At 39.9% G+C, this 27,932-nt stretch overlaps 2 protein-coding genes across 2 annotated transcripts in view; both read left to right on the top strand.

Annotated features, from left to right (window-relative positions):
- The first annotated feature begins 148 nt into the window (after positions 1-148).
- Positions 149-14,186, top strand: hgfac (HGF activator). The gene is made up of 14 exons (XM_079470463.1): positions 149-616; positions 724-787; positions 942-1,038; positions 2,580-2,653; positions 6,937-7,074; positions 8,295-8,426; positions 8,515-8,625; positions 8,764-8,938; positions 9,081-9,178; positions 11,737-11,977; positions 12,227-12,366; positions 12,831-12,971; positions 13,054-13,196; positions 13,284-14,186. Exons 1-14 carry the CDS (start codon positions 494-496, stop codon positions 13,503-13,505), a joined length of 1,899 nt encoding a protein of 632 aa, XP_079326589.1. The 5' UTR covers positions 149-493; the 3' UTR covers positions 13,506-14,186.
- A 2,701-nt stretch (positions 14,187-16,887) lies between these two features.
- Positions 16,888-27,932, top strand: part of dok7a (docking protein 7a) — a gene marked incomplete at both ends in the record, with an annotated part of 15,276 nt that continues 4,231 nt past the window's right edge. Inside the window, 9 exons of the mRNA XM_079469605.1 lie at positions 16,888-16,941; positions 17,036-17,081; positions 18,033-18,248; positions 19,547-19,747; positions 22,410-22,529; positions 23,372-23,464; positions 24,538-25,373; positions 26,529-26,571; positions 27,364-27,603. Coding sequence (XP_079325731.1) covers positions 16,888-16,941; positions 17,036-17,081; positions 18,033-18,248; positions 19,547-19,747; positions 22,410-22,529; positions 23,372-23,464; positions 24,538-25,373; positions 26,529-26,571; positions 27,364-27,603 — 1,849 coding nt within the window. The remainder of the gene's footprint in view (positions 16,942-17,035; positions 17,082-18,032; positions 18,249-19,546; positions 19,748-22,409; positions 22,530-23,371; positions 23,465-24,537; positions 25,374-26,528; positions 26,572-27,363; positions 27,604-27,932) is intronic.

Below are 27,932 nucleotides of genomic sequence, written 5' to 3'. Positions count from 1 at the left end.
ATAACCATGGCTTTTCACTCTCTCTCTCTCTCTCTCTCTCTCTCTCTCTCGGGAATTCCTTCAGCTTTCACTCTCGAAGTTTCGGTCTAGGAATGATTAACCGCATTCTTGATGTAAAAATGAAGCGCCTCGCAACCGATGCTGTGACGCGCAAAACCTGCATGCGCTTTTTCTGTTCCTCTCCGCGCAAAGGTGCGCAACATCACGAGTGGGTGGATTCCATGACAACTGCCCCAAAATCAAAGCATGCGGAGCAGAATTACATCACAGGCTCATGCCGGGCTGGGTCTGCCCACTCTTCCAGGTGCAATCACAAGGCTTTCTCGTGGGAACTCCCTTGGAGATACTTTTCCTGCGGAGAGGTTTTACGCATCCATCGCCCCGAGAAATAATGGAGGGAACCTACAGATGACGCTTCTGTTTATAACAGGGCATAAACTCTCTGTGTAGACCTTTTTACCGCTTTCCCGGAGAAACATTTGAAGGAGTTTGTATGTGGAGAACAGTCCGTCCAGAAATGGGGAGCTGGGATTGCTCTCCAATACTTACGCGTCGCTTAATACTTTTTCTGCTGTCATATTTTATTGCATTGCCCTGTTTGCAGTGCGCTCGATCGGTAAGTGTCCCTGTCAAGTTGGTGGAAGTTTGTTTTATGGGATTCCTTTGGCATGCGCATTCAGATATATCTCTATCTCTTTTCGTCTGTTTATGTGTGTTTTAAAGCGCAGAATGCCACCTGGTATTGATCTGTTAGTTTTCGGAGAGTCCAACAGTTCAACTCAGAAAGGTAACTGACGCAAGGCTTTTGGAGAGCTTTACATTTTCTCACTACCTTTGTAAATGGTGTTAAATGTGCATGCGTGTTTTGCGTGCGTGCGTGCGTGCGTATGTGTATGTATGTATGTATGTATGTATGTATGTATGTATGTATGTATGTATAGTTTTCACAACAGATGGCAGGCAGTGCAAATTTCCTTTTCGCCTTGGCGGGACAATTTATCACCAGTGTATTCCTCTGAACTCGAACTCTAAGGCCTGGTGAGTACCCACAAACCCACACACACCGGATCACAGTCACAGATTATTGCCATGATGTCGCAATGATTTAGCTGTTCCCTAAATATTAGCTTGTAAACTATTAAGGAATTTCTCAGATCTGTAATGAAATGCACATATGTAACGCAGAGGTTCTCAGCAAATGGGTCGCAGATCTAGAGGACAGACATCAGGGAAATTCAATGGTATATGTAGTTGAATTCCTGCAACCACGAGAAGACTGCATATCTTTCTTTTTATGTCATCGTTCCCATTGCCATCCTAAACCCTTACTTCCTAAACCTAAAGCTATAGCTGTTTTATATCCGGATTATTGTATCACCCAATCTAAATTTGGAATCTTGGTTCTTAACCAAACAAAGAGTCTAACTGGCCCCAAATCTATGTTATTTTTTAATTCAACGTATTCAACCTTCATGCATCTGACCTGTTCACGGTCATGGTCACTGTTCTGTTTGTGGGAAGAATATTCTCTCATTATCATTTAAATTACTTAAAAATAACTATGTGTATCAATTCATTATAACAATTCGAGCAAATGTCAATTTATCAAAGGGAGAGAGATGAGGGCAGTGATGAGAGATCATAGGGGCTTTATGGTAATTCATCTTTCTTTACACTGAAACAAGCGTGGGCAGAACTCTGATGTAAGTTTCACCCCATGTGTTCGTAAAGAAGGATTTGTTTGGCTGTGCTGCTTGAATGCGCACAAGATGAATGGTTCTCAAATGGTTTCCCCCAAACCTAAATCTCACATTATTCATCAATTATGACCCAACACATCTCTATAGCCATGCCTTTATGCTTTTGGCAACCAATACTTCGCCACACAAAAAAATGCTTTTATCTGCAAAACCATGTCGATCCTCACAGCAAATGAACCGATATTAAATGCAGCCTGGATCCTTTATTCTTTTATATTGCATAGTTTTAATGTTTTTTGAGGATGAGAGCATGTCACGCACCTTGCCCATGTTGGCGTCTGCCTCATTTTGACCCTTCTAGCAGGTGACGGATGAACTAGCTTTGAAATGTATAGAGCGTTTTTAAAGAATAGTTTACGCCCCGATTGAAGATGATTTCATCATTGACCCCCCCCCTTATGTCATTTAAAACCTGTATGACATTCTGTATGACAAACACAAGTGTAGATATTTTGAAGAATGTTGGTAAACAAACAAACATTGCCCCCCCCATTGACTACTATTGTATGGACAGAACCACTGAGAAATCTCTCAAAACATCTTCTTTTGTGTTCCACAGATGAAAAAAAGTATTTTTATTTTTGGCGAACTATGCCTTTAATCTCTGTTTGTAAATGTATTTAGCGAGTGTACATAAATATATAATTGCATTTTATTATTTGCATTCATTACATTTTTACTGCTGTCTGTGACTCGATTAGAACAAGAACATTTTGGTCAAACGTCTACGAACCACTGCCGTATATTTTGTCTGTATCTGTGTATCTGATCTTTGCACAATTTTGGAATAACTGAGTCATTGTGTTTTTGTTTGTCAAGGTGTTCTCTCACTCACAACTTCGACCGTGACCGTCAATGGGGAGTGTGTAGGCCGCGCACACGCCTGTTTACTAGTAAGAAACTTCTTTCAACATTTTCTTGCGATGAAAGCCGTCACGCCAACAGTGACTGTGCTTTCAGAGCTTTAGTGTGCTCAGTCACGGCTACAGTGTTAAGAATGTCTTAACCTAGCCGTGATTATGCTTTCCGGTCGCGTCGATCGCAAGTGTTTTTCTTTCTGACGGATGTGTTTACGTTAATGTGTAAATGAGTCACGTGTTGTTTGAAAGACGCAGGCTTCCAGACATTTGTGTTTATATCACGTACAGAGGGGGTTTTCCAAATGTATCAGCTTTGCTATAAATGCACAGGCTATGTACTCACGCAAATGGGTCTCTCACACGCACACGTCATAGAAGTAGTATAAGCACAATGCTATTACGTATAAAAAGGGGAAGTTTGACTTCTTAGTAATGTTTTTTTTTTCATGTAAAAGCTTTGAAACATATGAAGTCATTACATAATAAAGATCTTCTGCAATGCAAACTTCTATGCATTGACGTAATCTCAACCGAAAGAGGAAGTTATGGCGTGACATATTACAGCCTAGAATTTATATACAGGCTGTGAGGTTGTGATGTATATAATACATACAGCCGCAGAAAACAAGAGACCATTACAAAATAGTTTTCAGTTTAGCGTTTGGGTAAATTTTGTAAAGATCTCATCTTTTGCTTGTTCCCTCCAATCCTGCAGATGGCGCCAACGTCCCTAACCTCGTCCATTACTCTGCTCGTTAATCCTCATACCCTTCACCTGTGTCTAGCCCTTTATAAGTCTGTTTGTTCCCTGCCTTTGTGTTCAGTCTTGAGCCTATGTTTTCTGTGCTTCAGTGCGCTGTGATCAAGATTTCAAGTTTGTTACTTTATACCTTTTTGACCCTAGTGTCTGTTTTGTTTCACTGTTTTATGGAAGCTCGGCTTTCCTTGTTTATTTGTACTTTGTATTTTTTCTACAAGTAAAGATTCTATTTTTGGAAAGAAACACAGGCATCCTGGCTCATTGCTCTTCTGCTTTTGGGTTCAACTGTTGGGGAGTTAGCTTAGTGGTAAACACCTTGCACTTGAGCACTGCAGACCCGGGTTCGATCCCCGCCTAAGGCAGCCACGTTACAAATTTATCGTTTTTGTTTCATTTCTGTGTACGAATACGTATTTTTCCCAAATTTCGAAAATATAAATATTGTTTCTATTTGCATTTGTTTGCTGTAAATAAAAACTGCAACCGGAAAGATGCTCTGTATTTTTACAGACCTTTCACTATTAAGCAATACAACAGTAACATTTCTACATGTATTTAGGAAAAGTTTATAAATTATTTTCTATGTGGCAATCTAAATGTTTATCCCAGTTTTCATGCGTCTTGTCATGCTGTTAGTCAGCCTTTCACATTGCTGTTGGGTGACTTTGTCGCTCCTGAGGTTTGGACTGGAATCAAGTAACTGGATTAGTTGACTGGAATGGCTCGCTCTGAAAAGCGCTATGTACTATAATAGGCCAGTTAACCAGTGCGTAGTGATTGGTCGAATATTCGCCAGCGTGTGATGGACATGTAACGCCTCTTACCATATTTGGAACATCCGGTTCCAAAGCAATTGTGCCGACAGGTACGCCCACCTTACTTGCGTATACATTTGGGCGTTCTTAGTCAAATCGCACCACACAGTGATGTAGATTTGTGGGGGTGTGGTTACGCAAGGCATTTCAGGCTGGTCTGGTTGAGCATTCGCTTTTAGATAGAATGCATTTTTTATCCTACACTTTTATTTTTGCAATTTTACGTGTCTAATACATGCATGGGCAGCTTGCAAGTTTTTTTAAAAACTGACGTCTTTGTCATTTCCAAAAGGCAACAACATATGTTACAGACAAAAAGGCATTTTTTTGGCACTTAGTGAGTGAAGGCAGTAATAATAAAAATTGCGCTATTTAGCCACCTAAAAACTTTGCAAAGAAGTATCATTCACCGTGATCAGCCCAATTTTCTTCACAAAAAATTAAATGCACATAACATTAAATTGCAGTAGGCCTATAGAACATCACGTGTCTTTACGGAATCTTCACGGGATGTTTGTGAATGCACGCACAGAATCCAGAGAATCACTGGCAGTGTGAATGAACAAAATCTAACGATTCCAGGACAAATTCCTGGACACTTTTTCCGTGTATTTTCACGGATCTCTGTATGAAAAGGGCTTATACGTAAGGGATCGTGTAGAAGTAGCCGGTTGTTATCGCAGAAACAACAGCCGGCTGCTTGTACATTATCCCACTTATTACACGTCCAGTTTTTTGGCACGTGGCAAGTAGCCAGAAATATATTTATTAGCTCATTTTTACCGAATACAGACCTTCTGCGGGGAAAAGCCTTTTACTTTTGGTTTTAAGGTAAGAAACGAGGTTCAGATGTCACGAACAGGCAATTTGGTTTAATCATTTGTATATATCCCAGCCAGCACAGTCATGTGGGGCCCATATGGGTTTGATGTGGGCTGTGTATCTTGGCTTCAGCCGGTGTTGTCCGTGGGTTCCATGTAGGTTAGCCCAGATTACATGACCACTGCTTAGTGTCCATATTACAGGCTGCTAAATGTGACATTGAATGTTAATAAGATAATGAAGTGATAACAAGCACAATCACTGATGGACACAGAAACAACTACAACTGACTTCAACCACAGAAAGAAAAAGATAATATAAAATCTCTCGCCAGAGGAGGATTAAACTCCACAAACATTTTGATCATCTTTAACTCTAACAATAAAAAAATATTCTCAATCATGTAAAATGTTTTATTGAGAGTAATTGTTAGGTTTGACGTCACCATTATGGTGATCACTGTTTGCTCTAGTTCGGCAGCTTAACTTTTTAAGCCAAGTTTCTCACAATAAGAATATCAGGAGAAAATATGATTAGATGCGGTTGCTTGTTTGAATATGATTGATAAGTTTTTAACTTATTAGAAAAAGTTTTAAACAATGTAATCATTTGACACTTGCCCACACAGACTTCAAGAATCAGCAAATGCATCTCAACAATGGTGAAACGCTTCATGCTGCAATGCATTCTGGGAGTCATGAATGAGTTTTCTATAATGCACCCACAATACATTGCGGAATGAAGCTTGTTACCATTGTTAAGCTTCACAAGCTGATCCTTGAGTTTTCTGAAGCCACGTCGAATTATCAACTTAAATTTGTGCTTCTCATACAAAAGTCTCCCTGTAAGTGTGGATAACCTTAGTACAATATGAAGATCATGCAACCTTTCAAGATTATATTTTCTTTGGACTTTCACAACATATCAGAGTCAGCTGTGTCTGCCAGAGAAGAGTTTATATGAATATGTCAAGTGTCAAACTGCCCAACTTAAAACAAACACTGATCACCATAATGGTGACATCAAACCTAGCAATTTATTATTTCAATAAATATCTGCTTCATCCCAATATTATAAAGAAGTTAAAATTATAATAGTGTTTGTGGACTTGTGGCCAAAGTCAATTTTGTATCATCTGTTTCCTGTCTTTCGGTTCTTGTTGTTTCTGCTTCAATATCTCATTCACTCCAACATTCAATATAACATTAAGCAGCCCGAGTATGCACACTATGCAATGTTCATTTCATCTACATCCTACATGGAACCCAAGATGACAACCCAGATCAAACCCATCTCTACCCCACATGACAATGCTGGCTGACATAATCTCATACTGTATATGTTATGAAATGATACATTTATATTTAATGTGTGAAAAAACGGTCTGCATCCCGGTTACCGTGTGTTATTCGTGTTGAGAGGCTGTTATCTGAGAATAACGAACCTGCAAATGTCGCGACTGGCCAATCAGAATCAAGTATTCCAACGAGCCGTGTTAAAACGCTGTATAACGGTTTTGAATGGTTGCTTAAGTCTTCTCTGAATAGACACAGAAATACTTAAGTCTCTCAAACTTGCCAGATTTCAATATAAACTCGAATGTTTCTCATCAAATACAGTATACTCAGATCTAGGTGACGTTCTTTTATTCACTGCTCAAATACCTGAGGACTCCCTGCATATTAGTCACGGATAACAGTGGTGCTGTATCATGCCAGAGGACATTTCCTTAGTCATTGTTTATGATCTGGAAAACAGATACTGTACATGATTCACTGACGGTGGAGTCTCTCATTTAGAACACTGTTCCGTCCACTCGCAAGGATGCGTCGTAGCTATGACGCAGCTCTGATTTTATAATGATAAGCAAGTTGTGTCTGTACATTCTGATTTCTTTCTGTATGTTTTCCTCCTGACAGGGTTTCTTCCTATTCACAGGGATCCGGGAATCTGTCGATCAAACCCGTGTTATAATGGTGGCGTGTGTGTCGAAGCTGATCCGCGGTCATTTGAGTGTGTGTGTGCCGAAGGCTTTACTGGTACCCGGTGTGAAAACAGTGAGTCAACATACATGTAATGATGCGGTTCAGTCATTCAGTGTGATGAAATTATGAATTATCGAGTATGGAGTGTCACTCACATGCTCACACAAACATGTGTTTGATAGTGTTAAAACAATATGGGATTTTCAATAAATGATGCTGATATACTAATATTTATCATCTCTGTCAGGCGTAATCTTTGTAAATGATGATTTTGTCATAAATCATTTCTATGGTCAACCTTCATTTTTGTCTGTGGGTTTTGCAAATATTTAAACAATAAAAAACGTTCGGAGCTTGTTAGGGTTAGTTGTAAACAAGTATAATGTAAACTATCTGTTTCTTGAAAAGTGGCTGTATTGGACATACGTTGTCGACAGGAATGATATACTAATGCAAATACAGAAACACTTATTTGCACAATATTTACTCAGAATGTACTCAACAGAAGACAGAAGTTGTGTTTTCCCCATTGACATTGTTGCTTGGTTTCGGGCTGGTTAGTTACTGACCGATGAACTCATCACAAAATGATAATATTGGCTCCGAGGAAGTATTGATGTGTCATTTGTGTGTCAAATTTACAAGAGACGTCATCGGCTCTGTATCTGCTGCGCATTCCTTTTTTTTAATTTACGCAATATAGCCCAGAAAATTTCCCAGGTTCTCCAAAGTTTCTCAAGATGTCGGTTGTACCCTCAGTTTCACAACAAACTTCAGCGGAGGTCTGAGAACATGCTGTTAAAAAACACATACGTATGTCATTACGAGTACTTTCCATTGACTTTAGTGTTTACTCGACTTTAGTGTAGTGAGAGATCATGATGCTTTCTGTAATACATTTTACTTTATGAGCTATTTTTATTTTCGAGACCTCAACATATCCAAAATATCCAAGTAAATTCATCTAGGTTTCAGATCGCCCTATATTTTAACCATGTTTTGATATTTTACAATATCTGCTTAACGAGTAAATGTACGGAACAAGCAAAACGTACAGTGCAGCATAAGCATGTGCTTGTGAGACAGTTTTCATATTTTTCTTGTCCAGTACACCAGCACATCGTCTCATTCAGCCATTGCTCTTTTCTTCAACAGTATCACATTTCCTCCCATGCATTGTTTATATATCATCTCTTGTGTGCGTTGTGTGCTAGTATTTCTTCAGGCCTGATCTGATGGGTGGATGAGTCACATGTTTGTTCTTAGTTTCTCGCCTGTGCTTTGATTTGTAGAGAAGTGCTACGAACCCCTGCATCTGATGTACTATGATATCGGAGAATCGTGGGGACGGATCTACACGAGGAGCGTAGAGCTGTGCACGTGCCTCGGCGGTGGGGTCACCTGCGAGCGGACACGTTACACAGGTAAGACAAACTGAAACACCTGATACTCGATAGCCCGGGGCTGCTTCTATCCTTTGAACACTGTTTATGTATGTGTGTGTGTGTTTAGCATGCTTGAGAAACAGCTGTGCCAATGACGGAGTCTGTAGAATGATAGAGGCCACTGGTGAAGAGGTGTGTGGGTGCACAACAGGATACATTGGACAGTACTGTAACATCAGTGAGTGTATAAACACGCAGACACACATGCAAATTGAAGATGAATGAACGTCTGGATTTTAAATGACAATTCAATTATTTATTAATATATATAAATATTGGTTGAAAAACGTTTCTCTTTATATTTGTGTGACCTCAGAGCCAGTAGAGCAGTGTTACAGCGATTCGGGCGAACAGTACCGTGGCATAGCCAACACCACAGTGTCTGGACAGCAGTGTCTGCCCTGGAACTCTGACCTGCTGTATGATGAGCTGACAGTAGATACAGTAGACAGCGCCCCCCTCAGGGGGTTAGGGGCACACTCCTTCTGCAGGTGACCGCTTACACACTTTACCATGTAATGTGAAGAATTATTTGGTTTTTAAATTTAAAGGTGGTTGATAGAGATTGTTCAAAGTTTAAAGGAAACGTTGCTATTGAGTCATCTTAAGTGTCTAAATGATTTTTTTTGGCAGGAGCCCAGATCGAGATAAGCTGCCGTGGTGTTACACAATGACAGGCAGATTCATTTCCTGGGAGCACTGCGATGTCCCACGCTGCTCCAAACGACCATGTGAGTCAGCAACACACACACACACCAACATCCCTACCCCCCAACACAGACACACACACACACACACCAACCCCGCTACCCCCCCAACACACACACCAACCCTGCTACCACCCCAACACACACACACCAACCCCGCTCCCCCCCCAACACACACACCAACCTCTCTACCACCCCAACACACACACAGAAACACCTGCCCCACTAACCCCCCAACACACACACCAACCTCGCTTCCACCCCAACACACACACAGAAACACCTGCCCCACTACCCCCCCAACACACACACCAACCTCGCTTCCACCCCAACACACACAGAAACACCTGCCCCACTAACCCCCCAACACACACACCAACCTCGCTACCACCCCAACACACACACAGAAACACCTGCCCCACTACCCCCCAACACACACACCAACCTCGCTACCACGCCAACACACACACAGAAACACCTGCCCCACTACCCCCCCAACACACACACCAACCCCACTACCCCCCCAACACACACACCAACCTCGCTTCCACCCCAACACACACACAGAAACACCTGCCCCACTAACCCCCCAACACACACACCAACCTCGCTACCACCCCAACACACACACAGAAACACCTGCCCCACTACCCCCCAACACACACACCAACCTCGCTACCACGCCAACACACACACAGAAACACCTGCCCCACTACCCCCCCAACACACACACCAACCCCACTACCCCCCCAACACACACACCAACCCCGCTACCCCACTACGGAAACACTTTGGTATGGGGCCAATTCTCACTATAAACTAGTTGCGTATCAATATTTGTAAGAATGTTTCTCAAGATGTTGTCAGAAATTTAAAAAACGATATTGATACATTAAAAACAAAGTTGTTTTTTTATTATGTCTCAGTGTTTCTGAAACTTCATTGTCTGAGACTTTTTTGATGGCATGTTTTTTGATGGCAAACATGCTAAAAAGACTCAACAGTGTTATAATCCACTTGTTGTGTTCCAATTCCAGATTTTCGAACAAGATATGCATTTTAGAGAATATCTGACAGATTGCTGCCATCTTGTGACAAAAAACCTAACTGCAAAAGCCTTCTTGTTGTGAAGATAAAACATTTACAGTTTTTCTCAATTGTTTACACACATTTTCTGAAAGCATGCCTCATATTCTCAGAACTCTACACACAAATCAAAAAACACAAACACAATGGGCAAAACCCCTCAATTCTCCTGCAAAATGAAACTTCACATTCAAAACAATGTTCTTTCTTCTCAACATGGTATTTTGTTTTCAAATGACAAACACAAACCATCATATGAATAAACATTTATAAGAACCAGTTGAACACGGATGTGCTCTTTATAAAACACTATAATGAATGGAAAACACTTCTCCATTCATCATAACGACTTTGCTCTTTATGTGGTTCAGTGTTACACTTACTACAGACAGTACATAAGTGTGTTGTAAAATATTTTGTATATATATATATAATATTTTTTATAGTCAGAACACACAAATACACGATAACAAATATATTTTATTTTTCCAACAAAAACAATGTACAGTGTACATCCCAACCAACGCAAAGTGGCACATACAGTGGTGTACATACAAAACAACAGAAGAATTGACTGTATACAGTTACAGTAAAAAACGATGCTGCATCTTCTCTTGGGTTTGGGTCTGACCACAGCACCTCATCCACATCACAAGCAATGTTTTTCAGTCCAGTCATGAAAAGCATCAGCTGTTATATCTCCACATGTGTCTTCCATAGCTTGGAGAAGGTGTATAGGCGTTTGTGACAGGTGTTTACACATGTGATGAGTCAGTGTGGATATTTGAATGGCAGTGTGTTCCTTGTGAAAACAAGAGATTTTTCTGCCTGAAAATTGTGCCAAATGCAGAGAATTGTGTGTAGTGTTTTGAAAAAAGTGTGTTTTAGATCTGCAATGTGAGTGTAAAGCAGGAATTGTGCTTGTAGTTTAGCAGAATTGGTTCAGGGGGTTGGTGAATGAGTTACATGTTGTGGTCATTGTGTCTCAAGTACCAATATTTGTGTGTAAACAATCGAGAAAAACTGTAACGATTTTGAATCATCAGATTGCAAATTTTGCAAATGCAGCAGAAGTCACCAAATCTTGAACTATGATGATAAAGAAAATGATTTTTGTTTTAAAAACTTTAAGGGTTCATATACATGAAATCATGAAACCTGAAGTCTTAATATCTTTAGTAATTTTTCTTGTCATTTAACGATTTTGAAATGTGTTGAATGAGTTGATAAAGTTAGATTAGGAATTTGCTTTTGCATCATATACAGCTATTGAAAAGACCATTTCAGACCATTTCAAATTGACTATTTATAGGTATGTGTTTAGGTAAAATTAACATTTCTTTAGTTTCATTCTGTGAACTACACACAATATATTTTCAGAAAAGGAAAATAGATTTTTATTGAAATACAACAAACACTGGACTAGAATGAAAAATTGGAGTGGCCATTTTTCCCAAGCGCTGTCTTTCAATCTTTCTCTATGTTCCTGTTCACAGCCACCCGGCGAGGGCTAGTCATTCCAATTCCACCACGACCGTCCCGTTCCCCTGCTAGGACACCGGTGTGCGGTAAGAGACATGAGAAGCGGGTGAGTCGGGGGCGTATCATGGGTGGAACATCTGCGATGCCTGGTGCTCACCCCTGGATGGCAGCTTTGTACATAGGAGACGAGTTCTGTGCAGGCACGCTGGTTTCCTCCTGCTGGATCGTGTCAGCTGCCCACTGCTTCCTGCGCAAGTATGAACCTGAAATATTATATAAACAACTTTACCGCACAGCTGAGAACAGCTCAACATATGAATTATACATTTTACATCTGTGAAGTATCATTTTAAACAAACATACATTTTATTTGTATGAGTTTATAAAGAAAAAATATTTTTTTTCTTTACTGTACATAGTTAAACATTTACGTTTAATTTAACTTTATTTTGTCAGTGCATATTGTAACTATTTGGATAAATGTGAACCTTTTCTGTTTGTTAGTCCATTATTGTCCAAGATTCGGGTTGTTCTCGGACAACATTCTTTTAATGACACGGGTCCCAATACCAGAACGTTTGGAGTCGAGAAGTACATTTTACACCCGCGTTACACTCAGTACCAGCCCACCCTAAATGACATTGGTGAGTTTCAACACAAGTCATTATGTTGTTATCAATTGATGTAAACATTATACATTTTATAATATTATTGCATATTTGAATATATTGAATGTTGGAAGCTGTTTGGAAGATTCTTAAGTAACTTTTCACTGACAGTGTCAGAAAATATTACACTGTCTTACTTCACACATTTATATTAGCAATTTTTTTAATATTGATTTTAAGGGTGATATGTGTAATGTTGTGGAATATGCAAATGGTTATAGGGTTAATAAAACATAAGGGTCAAATTGGGATTTCTTCCCCCATAAAGCTCTGTTGTGATAGTCCCCATTTATTTGTCAAAATAGAACCATGATCTATTAAAATAAAATACACACATGCAAGTAGGACCGTTAAATGTTGGTCCATAAGTTCATGAAACTTGCGAGCGAGTCAACGTGTGCACACCCGAGTTACCGTCAGCTTAAGTGTGGTGTTTCCAGTGTTATTGAAGCTGAAGAAGGCAAACGGACGTTGTGCTCAGAAAACGCAGTTCATCAGACCGATCTGCGTGCCGGGGACAGACATAACGTTTCTGGATAACACCTGCTGTAAAATCTCTGGATGGGGTCATATGCACGAAAGTGAGTGCAAGTACTTTACACCGGGTAAATGAGCTGTCTACATAAAACATGCATTTTATTCATGTGAGTGTGCGTACTTCAGAGGCAAACTCGTACTCTAACCTGATGGAGGGAGTGGTGAAGATCATTCCTTTCGAGCGGTGTTCGTCTCCGGATATGTATGGCTCTGAGATCCGCCCTGGAATGCTGTGTGCTGGAGGTGACTCTTGTGTGGATGCCTGTCAGGTAAATAAGATCATTATTGGTCCATTAAGTGTACCATAAGGTCAAGTCTGCAGCACGTCCCCTAAAATATGTTTTGTGTCCACGCAGGGAGACTCTGGTGGTCCTCTAGCTTGCGAGTGTAAAGGAGTGAATTTTCTCTACGGCATCATCAGTTGGGGAGATGGTTGTGGACGGTCGGGAAAACCAGGCGTCTACACTCTAGTGCCCAAATATTCTGACTGGATAAACAGCATCATCAAATCATCCAAGAAAAATAAACCCCAAAACAGATCAGCCAGTACAAACGTGTGTACTGGAAACCACTGCTGAAGATAACCTACCTATAAACAACTGTGAATGTATTTTTTTGAAGTGTTAGGTTAGACTTTTCATCACGGTGGTCATGTAACTGTGCAAGTACTGAATGAAATTAATGGATATACTGAACTTTTCGTTATTTTGTGGTGCTGCTGGCAATTACACGTTTTAATGGCATTTATTGTATTTATGGTACAAGTATGACGTACACTGTAATGTGTGATGTAATATTTGTTTTATATAAATATTTTTTAATTAAATAGTTATGAACTAGCGTTTGTACAGGCCAAGAGGTCTGACTGGACAAATGAGAAAATATGTCACTGTATTGTTGTATGACCCAATGTGTATGGTTTAAAACAGTCATTACACTCTTTATAAACTATATGATTTACTTTAAAGCATGTGAAATGATATGAAATTTAACCAGTTTCATCTTTTTATTCCTTTGCCAAAGAGGCAATGCTTTTTCGATAAACATTAGTTGTAAAAATGATTATAAATGATGTACAATTGTTTCAGGTCACAAGGAACCTTCGCGCCATCATGCTTTTGCATTAGTGGAACATGTACATTTGGTCATATCTAATGTGTGTTCATGTAGCACAACTGGTTGAGCATTGCACTAGCAACGCAATGGTTCTGGGTTTGATCCCAGGTAACGTGCATACTAATAAAAGACAAACGCAATCCTATTGCATTCTTTTGCGAGGTTTAAAGAGTCAGATTCAACCAGACGTTTCGAAATGTTCTAATAGACAAGAGAGAACAACCAATATTCAGATTCAGGACGGCTGATCCAGCGATGATCTCCTTCAGACTGAACTGCTCCAGATCTCAACACAAGATCACAGCCGTCGTCTGCTGTTCCGTTCCCTGGAGCCCAATTATCATAGCACACGATCTCTCCGTTCACCCAGAACCAAATGTCCACGATGCAGGGGTGACGTAACCCCAGCCACACAGTCGCAGTAGAATCCTGTTAAAGCACTTCAGTCAACCAGTGCTGTATCTTCGTTGAATCTGCTGAAACAAGATCCACGTGTTTCTCTCTGCAGTATCACAGAGCTTCAGGCCAGCGCAGATTCTCCCTGATCAACACCAGCTTATCTGCACACAGACAGAAAAACTATCGAGAACTGCACACGAGACTGGGAGGAGATTGTGCATGACTCGATATCTTATTGATGATAAAAAGGTCTTTCGCACGCATGCACGCACACACTTTTGTTGCAAAGACTGTTACTCCAACAAATACAGTAAAAGATCTAGGTGTTATATTAGACATCTCAAATGTCACAAAGCAGCCTTCTTCCACCTTAGAAATATTGCCAAATTACGAAACATTCTCTGTGTTGCTGACGCAGAGAAGCTTTTTCATGCATTTGCGACCTCAAGACTTGACTACTGTAATAACCAAACTACAGTTAGTTCAGAATGCAGCTGCTAGAGTTCTAACCAGGTCCAGAAAATACGATCACATAACCCCAATGTTATCAACCCTTCACTGGCTACCCATTAACAATCGTTTTGAATTTAAAGTTATTTTAATCACTTATAAAGCTTAAAGCTAACCGTACTAGCATACTGCCGTGCCAGTATATTTAAAAAAAATCTGCATCCAAATGTGCTTTGCATTTTAATCGCAGTTTATTATAAACAATTTGGCCTAACCCTCACATCCGGTTCACTTTCTGTTCTTTGTGCGCTGACCTCAACTAACTTCATTCTATGTGGGTCCTTGAGAGAGTGAGCTTGTCTGTTCCACATGGTATTACAGCGCAAATGCAAAGCCTTAATTTCTGTGTGGAAATTTATAATTAATTTAATGAGAAATTATGAGAATTTTTTCCAATTCATTTCAATACGGGGCCTGGCTGACTCCAACTGCAAACGGCAGGTACTTGAATGGACTAAAGACGCTGGAGATGAAATAGACACCAGATTTAGGTCGCAAGTGCATTCAGGCCTTCCTATCAACACACTGACCACAAAGCTGTTAACATCAACAAGATATGTACTTTTCTTAATACAAATAATAATGTCGACACTATTAGTCATTAAAAATCAGTGTAGGAGCCTCAACAATGGTTACAATCAACAAAAGAAAGCTTCATGCTGCAATGCATACTGGGTAGCATCATAGTACAAATCTCATTCATCACGCCCAACATGCATTGCAGTTGATCTGTTTACCTGAAATAGATTGTCACCGTTGTTGAGATTTGTATGACAATTGCTTATGTCTAAGTCAAAGTCTAGACTGGTTATGACTTAACTTACACCACACATAAACATCACTGCTCAAAGAGAATTTACTAAAGTTGTGCTTTCTTTGTCATAACGCTATTGTTCTATAGTTAAAGATTATTGAAATGATCATAGTTGAAGACCAGATTCAAACACCCAACCGAAGCAAACATTGATCACAATAACATTATAGTTTGTTGAAATTACACATTTTTTTTGTACATCTTGCATGAATAGCAGGGGGAAAACCAGATTTCACAATTGTTTTAAATGTGAACAGAGCTGTTGTGGGCACAGAATTTCAGCTTCAAAGGGACTGTTCACCCCAAAATGTCTTCATTTGCTCGCCCTCAAGTTGTTACAAACCTGTATTAACTGTATATCTGTACATTTCCGTGTTCCCATGAACAGAAGAATATATATCTGAAAGAAACAATTCTTGGCCACCATTGTAGGAAAAATGACAACGGTAAGAAAAAGTCCACTAGAACAGTTTGCTTTCCAACATTCTTCAAAATGTCAGAACAAAGAAATTGAGAAAGCCTTTCTTTTCTACTATGGTAGCCAGTGGTTGCTAAGGTTACAAGCATTCCTCCAAATATCTTTCTCTGTGTTCATCAGAACAAAGAAATACAGATTTGGAACAACCTGACGGTGAGTCGATTATAACCAATATTTTTGACTCCATCTCTGACAAACCATGTAAGCTTCTATGAAGCAATCTAGAAATGATTTCATAAAAGCTCTGGATATTTTGGTACATTTCGAATGCTTCTAAATGCAAATTTGATTGGTGTTCTGGAGCGCCAGTTTACAGACACCCTCAAGCCATTAAAACTAGAATAAAACGTTACTTTTGATAGTGTGGGGACTTGGCTCAATCTTTCTTTATTCACAAATATTATGACAATGTTAGATAGCCAAATATCCAATTTGACACAATTATTTTGACTGAATGTTTGTAAAAATGAACGGAACTCGGCAAAGGTTAATTCTTTTTGACCTCGCGTAATTATTTGTCCACCGTCCCACTGACCTTCCACTGACCTCTGACATATGTGGTCCGTCATGGGTGCCGTACGCGTGCCTGGGTTATTTTGAAAGCGATCCGCGCGGGCACGCGTGCAGCTGTCATGCGGGGAAGATGTGCGACACCGTGATCGCGGAGGGTGCCGGTAAAATCAGAGATGGCAAAAACGTACGGAAAGTTTCAGCTCGTTTGCGTGATGTGACGGTATTGATGTTGATGATAATGACGGGAGTAAATGTTTTGGGTTTGATTCTGTCTGCAGTGGAAGAGCCGCTGGCTGGTTCTGCGCAAACCCTCGCCGGTGGCAGGTCTGTTCTAACTGATCCTTTCGATGTGTTGCTGGTGTCTGTGTATGATGAATGGATGAATTTAAGTGCCTGTGTTCGAAACTGTTTTCTGTGCATTGATTTTTATTGGCACACACATTTTACTGTGGAAAATAAGAAACAAAAAAGAATTAAAATATAGAATTGAATACAGTACACTTTTAACCTAAACATTGCATGCTGTTCAGCTTAAAAACATTTCAGTGCATTAAATTGCAGTATTTTTAGTTCATCTGGGCAATGAATGCACGCAACTGCATGATGTCACTTTTCCTATTCTCCATGCTTTTCTTTTGTCATTAGTCTAGTTATTATGTGTGTTCTTTTCTGTCTTGTTGGCACACTTTAACAAACAATGAGAGAACAACAGTTCTCTGTGTGTTTCTGTTTGAAGAATCGTGTTTGTGTAACTGTGACAATGTCGTGTTAGTCTTTTCAACAACCTTCCTTGTTTTCTGCATACTTGGCCAATTCTATTCCTTAAAAAGAACTGTTAACCATCTTATTTGAGTCCACCTTATTAGGTTACGTACACAGCCGTGCTTCAACCTGTTGTGTGTTATACAATGGTTAGTTCCAGTCCACTCTTTCACTCTGTGACCATCAGAAGTGCTGATGGGTCTCATGATCGCATTGGAGAAATGTGTGTTTTAGCGAGAGCACGAGTCTTCAGAATCCACAGAGATACACGCAGATCTGCGGTCATGTTATCACAGCTGTTCACACTTGTGCGTGTGGCCGAGGCTCGGCTTGTTTGCATTTCGTGGTAACAGGAGCCGTGTTCTGACACTTCATGTAGTAGGCTAACTGGAAGATCTGACTCCATAGTGAAGATGTTTTGTGAGCAATCATTTTCTTTCTGTTTTGGTGTTCGTGGCTTGTGTATTAAATATTGTAATAAGCCTCCTTTAACACAAGTGTGAAATGTTTCAGATTGTTTGGTGCTGTACGTGCACAAGGAGCGCGGGGTGAAGGAGCGGTGCAGTGTCACGCTGGAACACATCTGTGGTCTGGAGGTTCATGTCTGCGGTGATGGCGTTTCCTTTACCCTCTCTATCCTCTGTATTACACGAACTGCAGTGCTCGGTTTCGACAGCAGGGAGGCGCTACACAGCTGGGAGCTGCGAATTCGCTACTGCCTCGGGGAAGGTGGGAGAGTTATTCTTGTTGTTGTTTACTTCACATATATTTTGCACAGATATTTGGGTTGCACTTTATTCTACAGCACGTGTACCTACAGTGTACTTACCTAAGAAAGATCTGGGTAGTATAGGGTAACTACATGGTATAAGTTTAGGTTTAGGCGTAAGTTGTGGGTTAGTACCTAGTTATTACCCAATTTAAATACACAGTATGCACATTGGATACAGGACTGTAAAATAAAGTGCCACCAATATTTCATATACATCGACTCGAAGTCAAAGATGACAGGTCTGATTTGCAAAAATCCTTTTAGGACTTTTGGAATTATTATGCATGCAGTATTATGACTTATTTAAATTGCATTCATTTATAAAATTAGTATATAATGCATTCAAAGTCACTATTCATTATGGAATTTTTAATAAATCTCATTTATTGTTCCCAACTGTAAACCTGATCATGAGAACATTTTAAACTGTACTCTGCTTAACCGTTTGGACGCACACAGACATCGAGAGTTTCATGCTGCAATGCAAGCTGGGTACCGCCATAGTACAAACATCCCAGCATGCACTGCGTCATATATAAATTATCACCACTGTTGAGGACTGTGTTGATCTTTTAATATATTTTAATCTTCAATTGATTTTCTCCAATGTTGTGGTTTAATGTCTGTTGTAGTTCTTGTTTTTCTCATTCCTTCAGTTATTCTGCATGTTAACAGCAGTTGTTTGTCTTTAATGCTTAATCATCTCTTAATTAATCACTTAATTGCGTCATTATAGCCAACACTACATCAGTGTAACTTTAACACTCGGTGGAGTGGTACTATATGTACTCTGAGCAGTGTTGATTTAACACTCGCCAATGTACTGTTTACAGTAGGCCTAAACAGACAAACTGCTCAACAGAACGCCTCTCGTAAAAACTATTTCTTTCGGGAAAGAAGCGAAAATGTGATGACATCTTAGTGGGGTGGAGTGAGCGTGGTATAAGGAACACAAACATCTAACATGTTCGGTTATTTTGAGGCATGCTCCTTATTGAAATGACATTTTTAAGAAAATTATCCGACTATACAGATCTGAAGCACAGATTATTTGCAAATGCAAGCTCAACAAACAATACCAATAAAAACGTGTAGACACTTTTGTATCTGTATGTTTTGCATTTGTGAATCGTATTTCGTAAATGTTAATTCGTTTTTGCATAACTTCACTTTTTAAATAACATGAAATTGTAGTTTTTCCTTTCGTTGAATATGAACATTATTAAATGCTTCGTTTGTCGTTTTTTTCTGTCAGTCCACAGTTTCAAAGTCTCTGTACTGCCTGGCACTAAACTGGAAAGCGGGCCTGCCACTCTTCATTTATGCAACAATCTGCTGGTGATCGCTAAAGATCAGCCACCTGTGATCACCGGCCATTGGAATCTACTGGAGCTGCGACGATACGGCCCAGTGAACAGCGGGTTTGTGTTTGAGGGAGGAACCCGCTGTGGTTCCTGTGAGTAAGAGTATGAACATTTATGGAAAAGTGACAGTTCACCCAAAAATGAAAATGCTGTCATCATTTGCTCACTCTCGTGTCGTTTTATAACTATACATGACTTTGCTCTGATGAATAACACAGATGTTTGCAATGTTAGAAATCTTTAACATCATTGGCTGCCGTAATAGGAAGAATGAAGTTGTCAAATATACAATGTTTTTTTCTTATTACAGTAGTGGATGATCATAGAACTTAACTCTTGTGTGAGAATTGCTCACATTCTTACAAATATCTTTATGTTTTACATAACAAATATATATATATATATATATATATATATATATATATATATAGGTTTAAAACAACCTAAGGGTCAGTAAATGATGACAGAATGTTAATTTGAGTGATATGGCCCTTTAACATTCTGTGTTCCGTGTGTGTAGATATATCTCATATTATATCAGAGAAATAGTTTAATTTTTCCCGCGTTTCCTGCTTTGCTTGGCAGAAGTCTCCCTTTAAGTAAGGAAAACATGGCAAAATATGTAAAGTTTTGTTTAAGCTCTATCACTATTTGCGTCACTGGTGCTATTCAAACTCTTTCTGTTAACTTTTGCTGAAATACGAGTGCATGTGTGTGTTTATGGTCGCAGCTGACAAAAGTTTCAGCTGCTTATGTGTGGTCTTGTTTCTGGAGTGATGGATGTGACTGCTCAGTGACCTCCACCTCATGAAACTTTATGAGATTCTTAGAAAGAGCCGTTGACACATTCTACCCAGTCAGCGAGCTTGCAGGTACAAACCATTGAATCAATATTAGTTAGAGTTTGCTTTAGTTAAGATTACTACCCTTAAAGTAATAGTGTGTAATAAAAACACTTATACATTGAAGAGGTCTTATGTAAGAGATGTTTTACAAATTTAAAGTTAGTTCTGCAATATTTGATGTGATCAAATAAATAGGCTGATTCAGATGAAGTGGTGCATTTGGCTTGAAAATTTTAAGGTTTGTAAATGCATTGCTATGACGGTAACGGAAACACACTCAGATATCAACAGTCATCATACAAACCTCAACGATGGTGAAATTCATCCAACTAATTCGGATAAACAGATCCGGTCCCATGCATGCAGGTGATATCACCCAGCATGCATTGCAGCATGAAGCAAAACTGACATCTTTTACAATACCAGCAAAATTTAAAACAATATCTGCAACACCTTTTACACAGAGGTCAATAGAGTGAGTCATGCTGCAGTCGCGACAGTTTTGTACATGAAAAGTTAGAGTTTGGTTCACTCCCCCGAAGTCAGTGTTTTTATACTGGCTTTTTTAATGTTTGAAATAAGCTCAATATACACTGCCCCTCCAAAAAAGTCAACACCCGGGCAATGCTACGATCTGGGGTTGCTGCAGTCGGTCGGGTCTAGGTTCAGCAATGCTACGTGCCCCAAAAAATAAGGTCAGCTGACTACCTGAAAATACTGAATGACCAGGTTATTCCATCAATGGACTTTTATCTTCCCTGATGGCACGGGCATATTCCTAGATGACAAGAATCTTTGGGATGTGCTGGAGAAGCCGCATCGGTCCAATGCTCCCATCATCAATACAAGAAAAATGTATGCAAGTCTGGACGGGAATATATGTTGTGACAATGCAGAAGCTTATTGAATCAAATGCGTGCCGAAGCTAATGGCGGTCCAACAAAACTTTAGAGTGTGTATTTATGGTTGTTCTAGAACAAACACACCATTAAGCTTTTACAGAGTGTGTCCTAAGAAAGGCGGTTGGTATTATGGTTTTTCTATTGCAGTATTAATTTTTGAATTATAGTATTGGGTATTCTAATATAAAATGATACATTTGACATAGTTATATATATTTTTCTGATATAATATGTGCCATGGGCCTCATATGTATGAGTTTGAACACTTGAAACAATGATAAATCATGTATCGTCCGAAAACCCCAGGTGTCCAGATAAAGGGCACATGTTTTTGAGAGGCGCCTGCTATGGTTAAAACCTAAAATGGTAGGACGGAAACATAACTGCAGCGTGCGCAGGCTCAATATTCAATATTATTTAAATATAATAGTGGCAAACAGGAAAGGGGACAGACAAAGAAAAAGGTGATGTCATGCGAACCGCGATTGGTAGAAGAAGATGTCCGGTGAAACGTGATTGGTTAACACTGTGAAAACGACTTGTAAAGTATGGAGTCAGATGTGTGTTTGCTGGGCATCTTCAGATGAACACTGAGAGGTATCCCTTCTATTTGTTCGAGGAAATGAAAGATTGAACTTCTGGAAACCTGGATCCTTGGTCTTCGTGATGTCTACTACACTGAGGCAATCAACTTGCCACAACAGTATCGTAACAAGTTGCAACATGTTGGTGGAGACAAAAACTTTTATCCTGAAAAGAAAATCTTAAACATTTTACAACATGGGCACAGTTTGCATGGGCATTTGAGTTTTGCAGATCGTATTTTTGTCTTAAAAATTCATACGTTTAGAGAACTGAAGATTATTGTGATAAAGAGTTTTATTCGCAGTTATCCAAGTGTGCATAACGCTTTGGTTGAGCAAATAGTGTTAACAGACCTTCAGTACTTTCATGCAGATCAGCAGATTCTTCATGTTCCTCCATCATCTCTGTGTGTTGGTTTGCAGGGGCTGGCGTGTTCCTCCTGGCTTGTTCCGAGGGCGAGCAGATCAGTTTTGTGTTCGACTGCATTGTTCGTGGAATTTCCCCGTCCAGAGGCCCGTTTGGACTGAAGCCACTGCTTCCAGGTCAGTTCTGTCACCGCTGTGATGTTCACTTGAGCTGACGTCAATTTGGCTACATAATAACAATGTCAACAAACGTATTTTTTGTGAACAAAAATCCTTTCAGCACATATATCCAATATTTTTTCTCTGTAGCTAATGAAGTTTAAATCTCTATCCATGAAAAAGTATAACAACATGCAACCTTTACAGTCCTGAATGTCCAGCAAACTCATCCTTGACCTTCAACTTGTTCTGTCTTGTTATATGATTTTCACAGAGACGTATTAGAGTAACATAAAGGCAGAACTGTTTTTTTTATTTGTACACGTATCGCCCCAGCCATTCCGAACCTGAGCCTGAGTATGGATATCTAGGGGTTAAATCGACAGGTCATACACGCAGATCTCTTGATCACACGCTCTAACCTCATCCTCGCCCTTAGTACTGTACTGTAAGCAAAGCCGTTCTCAGGCAGTAGCAGGTGTGGCCTTTGCTGTAAGACTTAAAGCTGAAGGAAAATATCCAGGCCGCCTGATGTTTCGTATAAAGTTACGATTTAGTCACAAAGGTTGTGTGCGAATCCGTGTTTGTTGTGTCCACTTGGAATGTTTGTTTTGTTGTTTGTTTGATCGGCAGTGGACAGCACCTCACCCTCCACTGGCACTGTGCCGTCCCATCCACATGTCTGGATTTATTAATAGCACTTTAGGTGCTAGATAAACTCTGGGGTTGTGATGTGACCCCATCTCATGTGTCCCTGCACACGTCCCCTGAATTCAAACACAGTGTTTAACAATAAGTCAACGGCAAAATAAAAAACTCTCTCTCTTTGTCTCAGTTAATTCTTTTTCTCTTTGTGTCAGATTGCAATATCAGTGTTGTTTCAGTTCAGGACAAACTGAACCATGAAGCAGAGGAGCTGGAGAGGAGGCTCAGTCGACTGTCTCACTCCACAGGTACACGTCTCCCAGCCGTCTCGTGGAAATGTTGCTGTCGTAACATCACTCTGCAAACAATTCGACCGGTTTTTAAAGGACACGCACAAAACATGTTTGAACGAGTCAAAAAATAAGTTTTTTATTCTAGTTAGAAAAATAATCATTATAATTAATACACGGCTCGTTGGAATGCTTGATTCTGATTGGCCAGTCGCGACATTTGCAGGTTCATCATTCCCAGATAACAACCTCTCAAAACTAATAACACACGGTAACCTGGATGCAGCAAATCCTTTTGACATTTATATTTAATTTGAAAAAAAAGAAAACAAAGTCTTTTAATAACATATGACATTATATTTACAAGTTATTTAATTACATGCGTGTTTTGAGTGAATTCATTAATACGATTATCAAAATTTGTATCGCTTGGCAGCTCTAGTTTGAGTAGTTTGTGTTATTCTAAACATTATATTTCATAGTAGTAATAGTACATTTTGCATGTTGTATTAGCATATCATTGTTGTCCATCCGAAACCTTGTATGTCCAAATTCACAGTTTTTTAGGAAATTTGAAAGTTTAGATGTTTGCAAAAAGTGACGAAATAAACAGTGATTAATAATAATTATTTATGGGAAAAAAAGAAAATGGAGATAAGAGGTTTCGGAAGGACAGCGTTGATATGCTAATATGCACAATGTACAGAATTTTTTGCTTTTTAATTTTTTTTTATTATATGTATGTTGTATAAAGATGTAGTATTCTTCATATCCCAATATATATATCGCAGATAATATAATGAAAAAAATACAACTGTGCGGGCCTAAATTATAGTTAGTCTTTGTCTGGACGGGGCTTTGTCAAAATAAGATATTCATTACGAATTCATAGGAATAAGCCGCCTCCTAAAAATGTACGAATTGCAGTGAGATTGTGCTGCACTGGCTCGAAAGCAGATCATACTAAAACATACCAAGAAAACAGGCAGCCGCCTCGTGAAATAGGAATAACAATTGTATCCCGCCTGCTAGATACTGTATTTTGTGTAATCTGAAAGAAATTAAACCTGTTTCCTGTTTTGTTCTGGAAGCTTCCAGCTCCAGTGTTGGGTCTTCAATGACGGGAGACGCTTGCAGCATATCCGGGTCATCCGACACCAGTCAATCAGATTTTAGCGTTAGCAGTCGCCCTGCACTGTGGGCCGAATCTATCTTGCCGAACTCAGAAACAGCTCAACAACTGGCACCAAGAACAGCGTCTCAGGGGGATGACAAACCATCTGAGAGCTTAAACCATGAGCTCAGGGTTCCTGTGGATCCTGTCCGCTCGCGGAAGCTGAAGGACACCGGAAGGCAAAACTCATCCGACAGTGGCATTGCCACGGGAAGCCATTCTTCCTACACTGGAAGTTTCTCCTCCTACAGTGGCAGTCTGGATGCGGCTGGACCAGGGGATGACTACGGCACGTTGCTCAATCTTTCACCACCCGCTTACCTGCAGAAACGCTTATGCACCTGCCCACCGAGTCCGGCCCACGAGTACCAGGTTCCCTCGTCTTTGCGTTTCCTGTATGACACTCCCCGCAGGCTACTGGAGAACACCAGGACGTCTCAGTCCTCCAGAGACAGGAGTAGATCTACAGAGGATGCTGGACTTGTAGACAGTGGACAGACTGAGCTGTCGATCAGCTGTCAATCCAAAGACTGTTCCGAATGTCCCAGCCAATCAGATTCAGGAACAGCCCTGCTACGTCATCACAGGCCTGAGGAGACACTGGAGCTTGATAGAGGGGAGGGGCTGAAGAAAGAGGAGGGGCCTAAAGGATCATCTTGTAGTGAGCATTGTGGTGACTGTGCAATTTGTTCACATCCTGCTGCCGGTCATAAATCACTTTTCACTACATGCCCTTCCTGTGGAGGACTTAAGGTAAAAGCATCCAAGAAAGCATTCTGTTATGGGAATGACAATGCGTTTATTTTAGAATGAATCCCTTAAATCATCAGCTCCGTGTGTACGAAATAAAATAGTTTATTCCAGAAAGTGGTTAGGGCGGAGCATAAATTAAGTTTTGGGGGGGGTGGAGTTTACCAACATGAAGAGCAGAGAGACATCATGAGCATCTTTTTCTGTAAATCGGCCTGTCCGATTTTCATCTGTTTTTTCATCGGCGTATCAGTGCAGTGTGTGTCTCGCAAGATAGACTGTCTTGACAACCTGTGTTTTTTTTTATAACGTTGGAGACGTTCGTAAGAATGCATTGTAAAGTGTTCTGAGTTTGTCAGTCTTTGATCAGACACTGTACAGCAAGAGTCTGTTTGCTGCCCCCTGCTGACATGAATCATACAGACACCAGAAAAAGTCCAGTGAATCATTGAATGGTTAAAGGTACAGTTCATCCAAAAATGAAAAATCTGTCATCATTTACTCACCCTCGGGTATTTTCAGTTCTGGGACATCATTAGTAGGAAACTATCATAGTAGGAAAATAATATTGTATTTCTTCGTTCTGTTGAACAAATAAGGAGATATTTTGAAGAATTTTGGAAGACAAAGAGTTCTCGGGCACCTTTGAGCACCTTTTAATTCTTCCTACTATGGTAGTCAACGACGAACTGAAAATGATTAACATTCTTCCAAATATATTTCTTTGTGTTTTAAAGTAATTTATACAGGTATGAAATTACATAAGGGTGAGTAAATCATGACAGAATTTTCATTTTGGGGTGAACTATCCCTTTAAATGCGTAGAGAAAGCTGTATTAATTCATTTTTAATTTAAAATGAATTTAATTTATTTTTATCTTATTAAAATGTTTTTCCATCATTGTACTCCGCTTCTTCTGAATGACTGTGGATAGGGAAAGATGCATTTTGCCTTCAGATGGTATAGTTAGGGCATATGACAACTTTATGCCAGGACTGTATTATGTGTCCAATGTAAACATTGTATTGCTTTTACAAAATAAAACATTAACAGACATAACAAAAAGCATAATGTTTCATAAAGTGTGATGGGTAATGCAGTGGCTTACAGGGTTACAGTATTGTCAGTGTTTATTGAATCTGTGTTTTTTTTAACAGGGGACACGTCTGCCTGGAATGACTTCACTGCCCCTTGTGCCAGGTAAGATTTCATCCAATTCTGTACAGCTCTGTGACAACCGAGTGAGCTGTCTTAAAGTTACATTTGAAATATATTTACGATCCAATTTTAAAATGCATGCCGGAGAATGCATGCAATGTTTACAAGTGCTATTTTGCTGCATAATGTATGCGAAAGCTTTTGTCAGATGCATGCCTGGTTGTCTTGAAATGCATACTAGCTGGACAGCTCACTTGGGTAGAAGCAGAACATATTTACACTGTATGCATCTCTTTGTTCTGCTGAACGCAAGGAAAAAATTTGGAAGAATGTCAGTAACCGAGCAGATCTCGTCCACCATAGTATTTATTTCTCCTACTATGGCAGTAAATGAGGGACGAGATCTGCTCGGTTACAGACATTCTTCCAAATATCTACCTTTTGTGTTTAGCAGAACAAATGATGGGTGAACTAGGCCTTTTAAATATACTGTGTGTAATATGTTGCTTAAGTGAGATATATCGGGTAAGTACAAACACACTCTCAGAGCCTCAGGTGTTACCTCAGCAGGTAAACAATCAGCACCACCCACTACCGATGTCACTGCTCGACCGGCCAATCAGGAGTCAGGAGATTTCCGAAAACCTTGTGCGTCATGGAATTTCCACAACTCATGGAAGCCCTCATCTGAGCACCCACAGAGCAATGAGGAGGGAAGATCTGATGGAAATGTCTCTTGTCTGTCCGATCTTCTGGTACACTACTGTCCCGCTGACTGGCGCTCTGTGAATGGGAGTGTTTATGAGCCCATGTCATCGTCTTTGGTCCCTGTAGGCTTTGAGTCCGAACGGCTCGCTCACAGTGCGCACACTCTCCTCTACGAGAACTGCCTCCACTGCAGAACAGGACAGAACGAATGCCGTCTTCCCAAGCCAACCCCTCCATTTAGGCGTCAAGAGTGTTTCCAGCAGGACCAGAGCACATTTCTGAGGAGAAGCCACTCAAACATCTCAGAAACCATCTGTTTCTCAACTGAACATCTCAGAATGTCGCAGCAAAAAACATGTGAAGAAGGTAAGAGAACGACTGTAAGCTTTTCATCCAAGACTCGTCTCGTGTCTAACACCAGAATGTCTCCTGACTTTTTCTTTGAAGAGCTTTTTTTCCTCTGTGCTCCTCTGTAGTTTTCTCCTCCTCCCACTCTTTGTTCCTCTGGATTCTTTGACTTTTCTGCTGTTGTCACTTTGAAGCAGCTTCACATTTTATCGACTATCGCTGACCTCCCATCTCTGCTGGACTCTTATTGCCTGCTTTTCATTCAGTGAAATTCTCTACAGCAGTTAACATCATAATTGTAGCAATAATAAACCAATAATACTCAATATTTAATTGATCAATAAATA

This window comes from Barbatula barbatula (genome assembly GCF_947034865.1).
Source record: "Barbatula barbatula genome assembly, chromosome: 1".
Classification (NCBI taxonomy): domain Eukaryota; kingdom Metazoa; phylum Chordata; class Actinopteri; order Cypriniformes; family Nemacheilidae; genus Barbatula; species Barbatula barbatula.
The sequence above is the reverse complement of the archived record's forward strand: the minus strand, read 5'-3'. Positions and strand labels throughout refer to the sequence as shown.

Coding starts and splice junctions, on each gene's coding strand:
- hgfac (XM_079470463.1), top strand. CDS start 494: ATGTGGAGAACAGTCCGTCCAGAAATGGGGAGCTGGGATTGCTCTCCA. Junction 8,427..8,514: donor CGAGCGGACACGTTACACAG/GTAAGACAAACT, acceptor GTGTGTGTTTAG/CATGCTTGAGAAACAGCTGT. Junction 8,939..9,080: donor GGGGCACACTCCTTCTGCAG/GTGACCGCTTAC, acceptor TTTTTTTGGCAG/GAGCCCAGATCGAGATAAGC.